The sequence below is a fragment of the Schistocerca gregaria genome, chromosome 7 (genome assembly GCF_023897955.1).
Source record: "Schistocerca gregaria isolate iqSchGreg1 chromosome 7, iqSchGreg1.2, whole genome shotgun sequence".
Lineage (NCBI taxonomy): Eukaryota > Metazoa > Arthropoda > Insecta > Orthoptera > Acrididae > Schistocerca > Schistocerca gregaria.
Genome location: NC_064926.1, coordinates 120,699,283 through 120,713,586, shown reverse-complemented (window position 1 = coordinate 120,713,586; position 14,304 = coordinate 120,699,283). Strand labels below are relative to the sequence as shown.

The window sequence follows — 14,304 nt, the reverse complement described above, 5'->3', positions numbered from 1 at the left end:
GCCTTCTTGGCTGTACACTGAAGTAAGGAAAGTCATGGGATAGCCTTATGCAAGTATACAGATATGGTAGTATCGTGTAAACAAGCTAAAAAAAGGGCAGTGCATTAGCCTAGCTGTCATTTGTCTTCAGATGGTTCACGTGAAAATGTTTCCGATATGATTATGGGCGCACGATGGGATTTTAGAAGACATTGAACGAGCAAGAGACATTCCATTTCGGAAAACGTTAGGGCATTCAACATTCCGAGATCTACAGCGTCAATAATGAGTCTAGAATACCAAATTTCAGGCATTATCTCTGTCCACGATCTTCGCCGTAGCCGAGAGCCTTTACTTAACGACCAAGAGCAGCAATGTGTGCGTAATATTAGCAGCGCTAACAGACAAGCAACACTGCGTGAACTAACTGCAGATAATGTGCGACGTACGACGAAGGTATCCCTTAGGACACTTTGGCGAACTTTGGCGTTAATGAGCCCTGACAGTGCCTTTGCTAACAACACCACATCGCCTGCTGCGTCTCTCCTAGACTCGTGACTATCTTTCGGACCCTAGATGACTGGAAACCATGGCGTCGTCAGATGAGTATCGAATTCAGTTCATAAGAACTAGTGGTAGGTTTCGAGTTGGCACAGAGCTCACGATGCCATGGCCCTAGTTGTCAATAAGGCGCTGTGGTGGCCCCATAGTGATGTGGATTAGTTTTATATGGAATGGACTGAATCCTCTGGTTCGACTGAACTGATCATTGGCTGAAAATGGTTATGCTCAGCTACTTGGAGACCATTTGCAGCCACTCATTGACTTCATAATCCCAAACTACGACGGAATTTTTACGTTTGACGATGAGACATATCATTGGCTCTCAATTTTCGGCGATTGGAGAACATTATGGGCAGCTGGAGTGAATGATTTGGCCTTGAAGATCACCCGGTACGAATCCCATCGAAATGTACGGTACATAATTCAGAAGTCAGTTCATTCACAATATCCTGCACCGGGAACACTTTCGCAATTATGGACGGCTGTAGAAGCAGCATGGCTCAATATTAGTGCAGGGGACTTCCAACGACTTATTGAATCCATGCCATGTCGAGTTGCTGTACTACCCCGGAAGAAAGAAGGTCCGCCACGATATTAGGTATAAGCCATAAGTTTCGGCACATCCGTGTATGCGGTGTTTGCTGGCTAGGGAGAGAAGCACAGTTCTTCAGGCAGTAAGCGTTCTCATTTCGATCTCTGAATTTATCTGAGACTGGCATGATGTGGATACTAGGAACTGTTTCTTAACCAATATTCATGATTGTTAACTTTCTTAATTATGTCGTTTCCCTTCTCCCACGATTCGGGAATGAATTCATATTACAGCGAATACTGTGTTACCATGTGTTTCTCGTTACCTTGGCAAGTGCAAGTATTAGCATCTGTACGTTTAAATAGCACCTATTCTTGAATCATGGATAACGTTATTATTTCTGCCAAGTCGTTTAGAGTCATACGATCACTGGAGTAAAACCTACTTTGTACAGTATTTGCCAGTAACTTTCGAGTCAGTCATGTGTGTAATATTTATAATTTAGACAATTAATGCTTTAAGTGTACATTGTTATTTTTTAATGTAAATGTTCGCTATATTTCGTTTTTCTCCTTGTTTCTAGATTCCAGTGAAATAAAAGTGCAATAATTCAGTTCCATTTGTTGCTCATTGGATGATAGTTACCTTTTGTCACTGCTTGATTATGGATTAGCCTGGGCCGTCAGCCATACTTATGTCTCAAGGACATTTTCTCTTGACAATTATGTTGTGCAAATATTTCACTTAATAGCGTCTAGCGTTTCAGTCCGCTTAACCCAAAAAGATAGCTTCATTTCGTCCAGATAACCAGTTAGTACACCCATCTCAATCTTTGTAAATGAAAGCTGAAGCTGAATAAATTTTCTGACGGAAATAACGTGGAAAAATATCGCTTTAAATATTAAAATACGCGTTATTTATGAAGCATATTGGAGGCTTCATAGCTATAAGAGAGAGAACTGTCTCAAAATATTTACGTGCATCTCAAATTTGTGGTTTACAAAATTCTTTGTTGAAGGCTCGCTGAGATGTTCACTTTACGTTAGAAAAATTATGGGCTAAGATGCAGAGAACCTACACTCATCTGCGAAAACTCATTAGCTGTAGTCTTATTCCCTTGTGCTATTCGATAAATTTGAAGGTCTACGATATAGGTCTTCCATCTTAAGAAATTAAACGAACAAAGTTATATCATGATATGTCAATTTTCCGTTCGATTCCTTATCTAGAAACACCGTATTACCACTGCATTTTCTTATTCATCGACTGTGGCTGTTATGGAAGCTATTTCTGTAATGGTTATTTCACATTCCACAAGAAGTACTGTCTCCTATAAGCGGTAGCAAATGCGGCTCTCCTCTGTGACTATAACAGGCGACATACATGCATCGCGGTGGACCAGATTATATGCATTGTAAAAACCTTGAAATATACATTCAAGAATAAATGAAAAATGCTTAAAATTTCTGAAAAGTGTCGATGTAAGCAAGATCAAATAATTAAAAAAAACATGGTAGTTACAGCGTGCATTATATCTCAAAATCGAACCTGCGCATGACAGTTACGAGGAACAGCGCCAGCCGTGGGAAAAGTCGGTACATTTAGAACGCTGATATCATTTTCTGAATACTTTATGGTAGAGGTTAGAAAAGGGGCCTTTCTGGGATTATTTTCTAAAAAATTTGCAAAATGGGGACGCAAACAGTGTTTAAAGAATTGTTCCTTCTTTGCTATTCTTGTCGTTAACAAGCGGATGCCATGCGAGTGAGTTGCAACGAAACAACCGATATGTACAGGAACAACTTTGAGACATATTGCACGCAGTGGGCCAGGCTCAAAAACTCCGTAAAATTTTATTAAAAAAACAACATACGATCATAAATTTGTTTGAAGAGCATTAACTTGTAATTAATACTGTTGGCCCAAAGCAACAGTTCATTACAAATTAATGCTGTTAAAAAAACCAAATCATGATTTACAGTTTATTTTACATTTTTCTACTGTTGTAAACATAAACGACCAAATGCTGCTACAAATGTTCGGTAGTAAGACTGTGTCTCGGATCACCAAAAACATTTTTATAAGCAGAAAAAGACCGTTCTACACCAAAAGAGGTAACTGGGCAGTATTTGAATTTGGGTACTACGTTGACACTTATTGTTTCTGGTAAAAGTTCACCCGCCCCATTAATAAAACTATCAACTTGGCCCAAGCGTTCAAATCTTAGTTATTGTTTAAAATGTTTTCAAACTTTTCTGTAAGTTTTCTTGGGAATACTTCCGGCAATGAGGAGTTCACTAGAAGAATTTTATCCATTAACTAAATAGATTTGTCCAACACCAAAACCTCGAGTTTCAAGCTTTTTAATACTTGCAGATATGTGAGAAAAATGAGGCTAATTACAGCAATGTCTTTTTAATGACAGAATCATTAAAAGCTTCCTTGCACAGGCAAACTGCCAAAGCCTCTGCAATCTCCAAGACGTTTGCTACATGGCCTCAAAATGTTCGTTGTAAAACAACACAGCTTCGACCCATGTACCCCAACGAGTTACCACTGGTTTGGGAGGTAAAGGCACATTTGGTAGTTTTCCTTTGCTGGTCTTGATGCGAGCAGGAGCCTTTAGAAAAACTTTCTTTGTGGATGAAATCAGTTTATTTACATTTACAAACGTGGAACGTACTTCTTCAGCAAACCGATGTACCCTAGGAGCAAAGCACGTCACATGAATCAAAGGGGAATAAAATACGCGGAGGGCTTTTCCTTCTTTGATCATAGAGGGAGCAGCTTCTGAAATAAACACGAACACCCTTTCATCGGCAGAAGAGTCTGGAAATTGATCTTAATATCGTCATTCACAAACCTGGCGATCGTAGAATGATTTACTTTTTAAAGTTCTTTGCAGGCCGCTAAAAAGGAAAAAGAAGGCTCTTCTTTTAAAGCACCAACAATTAAATTGTCACTGTAATAGCCACAAGTGTCTGTAGTTTCGTCATCTGAAATCCAGATAATGCTGTCTTTGTGGTCATTGCGTATTTTTTCCTGAAAATTTACTTAAATTGTCGATACGTAATTTTTACACAATGTACATTCATCTGGTATATTTTGATTTAAGCAATATTTGCGCAGGAAGCCTTTGAGGATAGGGTTTGTATGTTTGTGAAGGAGAATATTACTTGCAATGAATGCAACCTAGATCCATGTCAAACCGCCTTTTTTGGTTACCATTGGAAAAGTACCTGCTGCTGAACTTACTGTTGTCAGAAGTTGTTGTGGTTTTTTCTTCTGCGTTCCTGCTATATGGAGACTTATCTTGACATGCTGATCTGTTTGAAACTATTTTTGCACGAAACATTTTTCTCGCAAATGTGAACGTTGCAGGATGGTCAGCTATCCATGAAACGACGCGTCGTTTCCTTTTTCGGGCGGCAACACGTTACACACTACACGTCGTAAAGACGTTCAAATGTGCACTAATGAATGTAAAGCTGAGCTGAAACAATGGACGTGCGATTTAAAGCTCGTGTAGTTTAATAGTTGCCGACGCGTACTGTATGACAGCGGAGGGGATTAACCGGTGGAACTGGTGCAGGAGCATTAACTCTTTCTGCCTGGTTCAAATGGCTCCAAGCACTATGGGACTTAACTTCTGAGGTCATCAGTCCCCTAGAACTTAAAACTACTTAAACCTAACTAACCTAAGGACATCACACACATCCATGCCCGAGGCAGGATTCGAACCTGCGACCGTAGCGGTCGAGCGGTTCCAGACTGAAGCGCCTAGAACCGCTCGGCCACTTCGGCCGGCCTTTCTGCCTGTTCCTCTTCTGTAATGATTTCACTGGGCAGTGGCCCCTTGGTTAACGTTTGCACGCAGTTCTAGGTCGCGGTCAATCTGGGATTCATCAAACCCATCGAGATAGAGACAGCCCGTTTAAATTTGTAAAATATTGTAAACAGGGAGCGAAAACATGGATCATCACTAGCTTTTAGTTGAAATATGCAATAAGCGGTGAGAATGAGCCCAATACGCAAATGCATATGCAACATGCAAATGGATATAACCCGGTCTGTAGCCATTCTACTCGATCGACTAGTTCTCACTTTAGTGGTGGACCAAGCCAAGGCCACCCTGGAGGAATATAATGAAAGACCTCTAAGTTCAGGAGCCGATTATTGATAGGGGAAGAACAAAAAGGTAGATTGCCTTGTCTGGAAATGGACGGCGAGTCTGCAGTAAAGTAAACAGTGCCTGTAAATCACATTGTACATTATATTGTAAAGTTAATTAATGCACATTTGATAACATATGTAGGGATTACCACCAGTGGATATTCCTCCACGAGAGAAGTTTGGTAGCTGGTTGTTGCACAATGCGACCATTACTGTGCTATTCGACCGGTCAGTGATTTTCATTAATAACGTGTGATGCAATCACAGACTTACACATTCGATATCTGAGCATTTACCAAAACTGCTAGTTAACGTGGTTGATGCACGATGGAGCACCATCCCATTCTCAGATTATTTTTCATCAACACCTCAATAATACCTTTGCCAAGAGATGGAAGACACGAGAAGTCATTACGCCTGCCACTCGGTCATTCACCTTAAACCGCCTATGACTTACTTGTGGGGCCTCCCCAATGTGATGCATATCCTGAACCAGTGGCCTTTGGGCAGACCCTTGAACAGCTGGTTAGCCTGTGATGCTCTTCGACTACCATCTGAAATACTGAAAAGTGTGAGGCGTGTAAAGTGTATAACGTTCATACGCATCCATTGCATCCTATAGCAGTGACCTTAAAGATCGTTTATGATATGCAAGAAATTAATAGTATAACACAGCACAGCATAGTCAGCCATCAGTGGATGATTCTTCAGGAGAATGCCAAGAAGCATACTGAGCATATCTGTTTGTGTTCTCAGTATAATTCGTAATTTTTTCCGTGTTTTTGTGAACTTGCAAAGTTAAACTGTTAAAATCGTTGTGTATTTTTGTGTTTGAGGATATAGAAAGATGCTTTGGTAACGGTAACATGTATAGTCGAGCAGTCGACTTTTTTTTATTTTTTCTTAGCCAGTAAGCGTTGGCCACATGTCAGACACCTGCAGCCTCGGTTGCCGAAGCATCAGTAAACTAGCGAGTCACATATTGAGTTTTTTTTTCTGTGTATTTTCATAGTCTAATACTGAAGCTACTAGTAGTAGGCTGGATTTGATGTGCTCGTCATGTGTGCAGACGCAGATATGCAGTTCTGCTCGACGCATGCCAATATTTCAGTACGATGACGACTCCCAAGGATCGTGTGTCTCTTAATTCCATGTTTCTCCGCCGGCCAGTGTGGCCGTACGGTTCTAGGCGCGTCAGTCGGGAACCGCGTGACTGCTACGGTCGCAGGTTCGAATCCTGCCTCGGGTATGGATGTGTGTGGTGTCCTTAGGGTAGTTAGGTTTAAGTAGTTCTAAGTCTAGGGGACTGATGACCTCAGATGTTAAGTCCCATCCTGCTCAGAGCCATTTCCTGATTCTCCTGCGCTGGCCGTGGTGGTCGAGCGGTTCTAGTCGCTCAGTCCGGAACCGCGCGACTGCTACGGTCACAGGTTCGAATCCTGCATCGGGCATAGATGTATGTGATGTCCTTAGGTTAGTTAGGTTTAAGTAGTTCTAAGTTCTAGGGCCTGATGACCACAGATGTTAAGTCCGATAGTGCTCAGAGCCATTTTTTGTTTCTCCTGCGGATATTAACGATGGGTTTATCTGTTATACGTAGGTTGTCGTGAACTGTCCGGGCTTGTCTTATGACTGTAATTGAGAAAAGTATTACTGATCATATATGGTTCTGATCGGATGCTCATCTGCCGATTCATCCAGGGTTTTAACAGTCCGTCCCGCTGACCACTCAGCTACCGGGGGCGGACAGAGTTTTACTGAGGGAGTGACATGTTTTACGAGCTCTTGTACCTTGAAATTCGTGGCACATGAGGTATTAGTTTTCTATACCTCCAGGGCATGAAACCGCTCGTCATACAGTGAGAAAAACAAAACAAAAAATGGTTCAAACGGCTCTGAGAACTATGGGACATCTGAGGTCAACAGTCCCCTAGAAATACTTAAACCGAACTAACCTAAGACCATCACACACATCAATGCACGAGGCAGGATTCGAACCTGCAACCGTAGGGGTCTCGTGGTTCTAGACTGTAGCGCCTAGAACTGCTCGGCTACTCCGGACGTCGCTGAATGAAGTCGTTCGAATCAGTCTACAATTGTGGGAAAAGGAAGTTCTCAACCATATCGAGATATGTGCTTCCTGTAAAAGTGTTCTCGGCAGAGAAAAATGGTTCCATACCTTTTCCTGTAAAACTGCACAAAACACATTAAATTTTGGACAGTCCCTTTCATGACTTACAATATCACGTGTTTGTTCCATGCCCCATATTCTCACCCTTCCATTTAAATGGAATGTTGCCTCGTCACTAAACACTTGCTAAGAGCGATATTACAGAACTCCACAGGTTGTTGTCACCTTCACGAAGAGCTTACAGTAGCTGAATTTTGTATGGTTTCATATGTAAACATCTACGCAACACACGCCAGACCGACATCGGGGGCATGTTGAGCTGTCGAGCTACACGGCTAACGGATTCCTGCGAACTCCTTGTGAAACTATGGCGGATGCGTTCGACGTCTGCATCAGACACTCGGGGACGGCTCGGCGATTTGCTTTTACACAAACAATCTGTTTCTCGGAATTCTTCATGCCATCGTCTAATGCTTTGTGCAGTAGCAAAACCAATACCATACCTTGTACGAACGTCAATCTGAACACAAGACGCTTTCTGTTGTCCCGGCACGTTTTTACCAGGACTGAAGAGGGTGCACACTGCTGCTACCTAGTGGGTGGTGGTGGTGGTGGTGGTGGTGGTGGTGGTGGTGGTGGTTAGTGTTTAACGTCCCGTCGACAACGAGGTCATTAGAGACGGAGCGCAAGCTCGGGTTAGGGTAGGATTGGGAAGGTAATCGGCCGTGCCCTTTCAAAGGAACCATCCCGGAATTTGCCTGAAACGTTTTAGGGAAATCACGGAAAAGCTAAATCAGGATGGCCGGAGACGGGATTGAACCGCCGTCCTCCCGAATGCGAGTCCAGTGTGCTAACCACTGCGCCACCTCGCTCGGCCTACCTAGTGGGAACGATGTAAAACTAAACTGAGAGTTTGATCTTTCCAACACTACTTTGTTCACGCACGTTTCTCAAATAACATAATAGTTACGATTTAAAAAAAAATCAGATGGCTCTTTTTGATCCACTCCGTATATGTCCTTTCTAGTCGCCACACACTGAGCTCTATCCCAGACGTCAGATAACTTGCAGTTGGAACAGATGAACCTATCTCGACGCTAGTAACCTGATAATAGTGTAAAAGTGATACAAATTTGAATGCAGTCAGTGATTCACATTATAAGAAAACTGACAGTTTGAAGCCTTTACACAGGAGGATACCAATGTTATCAATATTGTAAATGCTGTAAATAAATTTGCTCAATTTTTAATCATTTATTAAATATTGATGTGTCTGTGGCACCACAGACAGACACGACAAGCCTGGCCTGACTGCTCTTTCCTATACTGCTCCTAATTTGTACTATGGTTATCTGTGAAATTATGAGCCAGAGAACCAGGGTGGAGCGGTGGATAGTGTTTATGGCTAGTGAGAAAGAGATCTGGGTTCGAATCCTGGAATTTTTACAGATTTTAATTCATTATCATGGGCTTGAGACTTAATGTGTCTCTGGAACAGTTAATTTCGTATGATTAATGTATCTTTTACTATGTGCAGCATACCAGATCTACTTGCAGTAAATATTCAAAGTTATGAGAATTTTACGGGTTTCCAGTGGTATGAATATGTATAACATTTTATATGCGTGTGATGAATGCAATTTTTTTCAACCAAGCAAAATGAAGTAGTGGGAGTCTATTAGCAAGTAAGTTAATTTAAGTAAAGGGAAAAACACATGCAGGTACAAGCCCTTATGACAAATATCTGTAAATGGTCAAAGATTAGCAAATAAGTCTGCACACCTTGAGAGACGACTTGGTGCTGAAGAACTTGCCACAATCATCACACTTGTGTTTTGTACGCCGATCTATTGCTTCATCAGAGGCTAATACTGGAGTTTCTGGCAGTTCTTCAAGTTTCCGTGATGATTCTGGCTCGTCTGGAGCCTGCTGTAGGTGAGGGCTTGGAAGCTGCAACAACGGTGGCTGGGGCTGCTGGTGTTCCTGAAAGGGGGCTGGGAGCTTTGATAGTGGTTCTGGGTATGGTGACACTGTAGCTGTGAGTGGTTGGGGGGATGGCAGGAGAGGCGACGTCACAGGAGTGGCACAGTGGACCTGCTGTTGGAGATCACTGAGAGATGGTTGAGGTGGAGCTGGTGGTCGGGGAGGTGGCTGGTGCTGAACAGTGGGAATCCGCTGGTGCTGCTGCAGCTGTTGTGCTGACTTTGTGGCCTTCGAGTTGTAGGGCTGGCCGATGTCGTTTGTATTGCTGCTGTTACTGTTGCTGTTGTTGTTGGTTTCTGGTCGTACCGGCCCGTCTGGAGACCTTATGTCCATCAGCCTCTTGACGAGAAAGCTGGTGCGGTCCTGCTCACCCTGGCGCACTGTCGGTGCCTCGGAGTCATCACCATGCCGCTGTACATGGGAAGTCTCACATGAAGAGCAACACAAACACTGGACCTACGACAGTGAGAATACCACATAGCACTGGTTGTTAGTCACATGTTAAAAGATGCAAATGACTGTCTGAGGAGTTCAACACTAAGCGAGACTGATCAGTTGTCGTGCATGGCATCAAGACCGGTTAACGGAATTTTTCGGTATGCTTTCAAACTAACCTTCACTTTTCAGTGTGATGATCCACCACGAACGACACATGGTGCGATTTCTACGTTAAACGGTATGTCCCTTTTATCTAGTAGTATACCTGGGGTGGGTACTGGATACACATGTCTTTGAATGGTGGGCAATTGAGAGACTTCCAGTTCAGCTACAGGAAGCTATTGTGTTACTGAATGATCAATGCATTATAAACTAGAAAGGATGTACTCTAACGTCCAAAACTTCAGGGATGTTTCCCATCCACGAGAATTCATTACATCAGGGTAACACTTGGTGGACATGAACTGTGGTAGAACAATGCAGTAGAAGCTCATGTTAATTGCAAGTCTATGTGAAACCTCTTGACTGTGTCGATGAAAGGATAGATCAAGTTGATTTGGAGCAGCCGTTATAATAGCTTGTTGCTTGCGTTTGGAACAAAGATTCCGGTCGTTACAAATCTGAGTGGCAAAGGAAGTAAATTGCTTTGGGACGTTTCATGTGATCAGTAATTTGCATGCTAGAGTCTAGTTAATGTCTGGAGTTTTGCGTCACATCGAGCTGTCATTACAAGATAAAAGCAATGGCCTTTATAAATGGAAAGCTGCAGTGGCATGTGTGCGTCTTTAAGTCTTTGAATCATGGGCCTGATTTCCACTAAATCGATTGTAATATCTGCTGACATAGGAATGGCCTGCATGTCTGGAAGACGAGGGCGTCACAGCAATAAAGTAAGCATTCTGCACTAAATCAGGACTTTTTTGTTCCATTACAGTCTGAAATGCAGAAATAAAACTATGCAGATTATACCGAAAGTCAAAAGAGTCTGTTATTTTCACTATCGGTCTAGTTTACGGCTTTGCATCTAACGAAAGTATCGAGAAACTTTATGATCCCAGCTTCTTGTTTATGAGCTGCAGATTATTTTACATATTATAACATAAAAGGTTACCGAATGAGGTCTCCCTGCTTCTTCAGCTTGGGCTTAAGTTCCTTTTGTAAGTTTCGATATGGTATGAGATGGTTAGTTATGTAAGGGTTTACGGGTTTACACGTAGCCGTACAGTACGCAAGACGCGCTCGCCAATTGACCTAAGTTGGAATGCTGACAATTTGTTTGGACATTAGACCTGCATCCGGCCGCAGTGAGCCACAAGAGAGTAAGCCAATGGCTGCCATCCGCTGTCCGCAGTATGAATAGCGTGGCGTCGTGTGCGAATATGTATCTTTTCTTAGCTCACCACGGAGCCTTTCGATACGACCGTAACTAGCCGGTGTTAGGATGTCAGACACAGTGATGATGGGTGCGTGTAGCATGCGTGTTTTATAATCAGTCTTTTGTTAATATACTGTTTAAACTTACTTCTCGGTGTTCTTGTATCTTGAACCTCAGGAACCCAATGCTTACGAATTCTGACAAATATTTCGTGTAATTATCAGCCAGGGGTAACAACACAAACAACCTCATAAATGCCAGCCGAGTGAGATCACAGGTATTTTCTTCGTCCACTAAAATAACTTATTTAAGTGTCAAATTTAAATATTCTTTCTTTTGTATACTTGCTGTTGTGTCCGTTCTTGTCACACAACTGAATATTATCGTCCCAGCAGCGCTTGTTCTTGAAAACACTTGTTCTTTAGCTGAAGTCCAGATAATAGTGACATACGCCGAAGTTTTGCGTGAATAAACACAAAAGATTCTATTCAAGTTTTCTTGATAGTGCAAAATTCGTTTAAAAAAAGACTGCTACTAGTTTCATCAGTGTCTATTGTCGCAATAAAAGTCTAATTTAACGTTTATAAATCGTATTTAACTAACAAATTTCGTATTGTTTACTAGTTAGATAGACGCGATCTAGGCCTAAATTTTCCGAGTTATAAACGTTTATGAACCTGACAAAATACGCCTGATAACGTAAATTCTCTAAAAGCAAATTAATTACAAATTCGTTCTTCTGTCATTGTATCTCTGTATCAGTACAAAAAGAACAGCCACCTCACTTAAGACCTTTGTGTCGTTTTTTGTTTACACACAACCAATCTCGCGTTCTTGACAAATTTGAAACATTCTTTAAATTTAATTATTCTGTCTAAACTGACCATGGGTGAGAAATGTGGGAACTGTTATAGGGTAGTGAGTAGAGGGATTTGTTTCCAATCTTCTAGGAAATATTTTCACTGGGGGGGGGGGGGGGGGGAGTTGCAGTGAGGAGAATGTTGGGAGAAAAGAAGAGGCTCTCTCTTGGAACTGCAGAGTATGCAGTAGGAACATTCTGATTGAGGAAAAGGCACAGTTGGAGAAAGCAAGGAAGGAACTCATAAGGAACAAGGGAGATAGGGGAGAGGAGGGTGGTTGGGAGCTGGTAGCTGGTAGGAGGATAGGAAAAAAGACCGCGATCTGACAGTTTTATCATCAACACGAGAAGCAGGTATCTAACACTGCCTGAGTTAAGTGGAGAAGAGCCTCAGGTAGACCAAGAAGCAGGAAATGTACAGCATACTTCAACCGATGCCAAGAAGCTTAGGAATGTACAGAGTTTTAGGAAGAAGAAAGTGCTGCTGCTAGGTAGCAGCCATGGGCGAGGTGTAGGCCCTCAGTTACAGGAAAGTTTAGGGGCAGCGTACCAGGTCACCATTATCTTCAAGCCAAATGCAGGGCTAAGTTATCTGATAGAGGACCCAGGGTCATTATGTAAGGACTTTACAAAAGAGAACCATGTAGTGATAGTGGGTGGGACAGGAAACAGTTTGGACAGGGATGGGGCATATGACATAGATGGTGACTTGGACAAGATAGCTTCCCTGACTCATGGCACCAACGTACACTTTGTTGAGCTGTTCTGGCGTCATGATCGACCACACCATGATGGAGCTGGGAGGCGAATCAATGTGAGATTAGGGACTGCTCTGAGGACAGCCAACGTTGATCATGTTTCTCTGGTGCCCGTTGGAGCTATCAACAGATGGGGTTTCACTAGGCATGGCCTACACCTAAACATGGCTGGGAAGGAAAGATTGGTATAGCTGATTCATGAAAGTATAGGGGGTGTTTCTCGGGTCACACATGATCAAATACCTGTTGCCATAGGTAGGAAAAGTAGGACTTTTTAGGACAAATCCCCTGTTTAAAGAGTATCTCAAACACTTTAAAACATTCTGAAACAACCACACACAAGACAGATTTTAACACCTCAAATATCACATATACCACATTCACAAAGAAAAGCAAATAATTGGAAAGAGTAACATGGGGCATTTCACAGACTTAACAATCCTCCATCAAAACATACAATCAATAAAAAATAAAATATATCTATTAGAAGTTGAGCTCCAGTGTTTCAACTGCACAGTAGTTTCTATTACTGAGCACTGGTGTAGAGACACAGAAATCCAACAAGTAGTATTATCATTGTATGAAAAAGCAAACTGTTACTGCAGAACTACTTCAAGGGGTGGAGGATCATGCATTTCTATCAGAAAAGGAACTCAGTTCAAATCAACGCATGACCTCAGTACAGTAAGTGAAGACAAACACTTTGAAATATCAGCTATTGAATTAACAGGGCTTGGTATCACCAAGAAACTAATAATTTTGTATGTGTGTAGATCTCCCAGTGGTAATGTGGACACTTTTTTCAATAAGTTAACAGAAGTTCTACATAAAGTCTCAAGTACAAAGGTCAACATAATTCTGTGTGGAGACATTAACATCAACACTAATATCATAAATGAATCCAGCAGCACCTTCATAAACATCCTTCATAGTTTTGGCATGTCCCTATTGGTCAATAGTGCAACAAGGGTTACTACAGTGAGTTCATCAGTAATTGACCATGTGGCCACAAATATGGACAGGAAAAAATCTGATGTAGCTGTAAAAGATCTCAGACTATCAGACAATCGCTGTCAAATAACAAAAGTAAGATCAGCATCGAATCATTCTCTAAACTACAAGCCTACAAACGACATCCATCAGAAATCAAAATTAAAGATTTTTCAAGAGAACTAGGAAAACAATGCTGGGATGAAGTGGATAAGAAATCCAATGTGAATATGAAATTCTCTAAATTCTCCACATTGTTTAAATTGAACTTAGAAAAGGGATTTCGAAAAGTATGCATGCCTGTATCAACATCTCACAAAAACAGATGGATAACAGCAGGTATTAAGAATTCCTCCCAAACACTTAAACACTTCATTTCCATGAAAAAGATTCGCAAACATCCATAATTATTAAATTTATGTAACAGATACAATAAGATATATAGGAAGGTGATGATTGCTGCAAAAAAGTCATTTAATGACAAAATACTATCTAATACAGAGAATAAAAGCAAAGTAGTCT

The 14,304-nt window shown here is 41.7% G+C and overlaps 1 protein-coding gene across 1 annotated transcript in view; it reads right to left on the bottom strand.

Moving 5' to 3' along the window:
* Nucleotides 1-9,140: 9,140 nt before the first annotated feature.
* LOC126282316 (cell division protein ZipA-like) overlaps nt 9,141-14,304 on the bottom strand; it is a 33,629-nt gene continuing 28,465 nt past the window's right edge. Inside the window, exon 2 of the mRNA XM_049981973.1 lies at nt 9,141-9,773. Within this exon, the coding sequence (XP_049837930.1) occupies nt 9,141-9,773 (633 nt within the window). The remainder of the gene's footprint in view (nt 9,774-14,304) is intronic.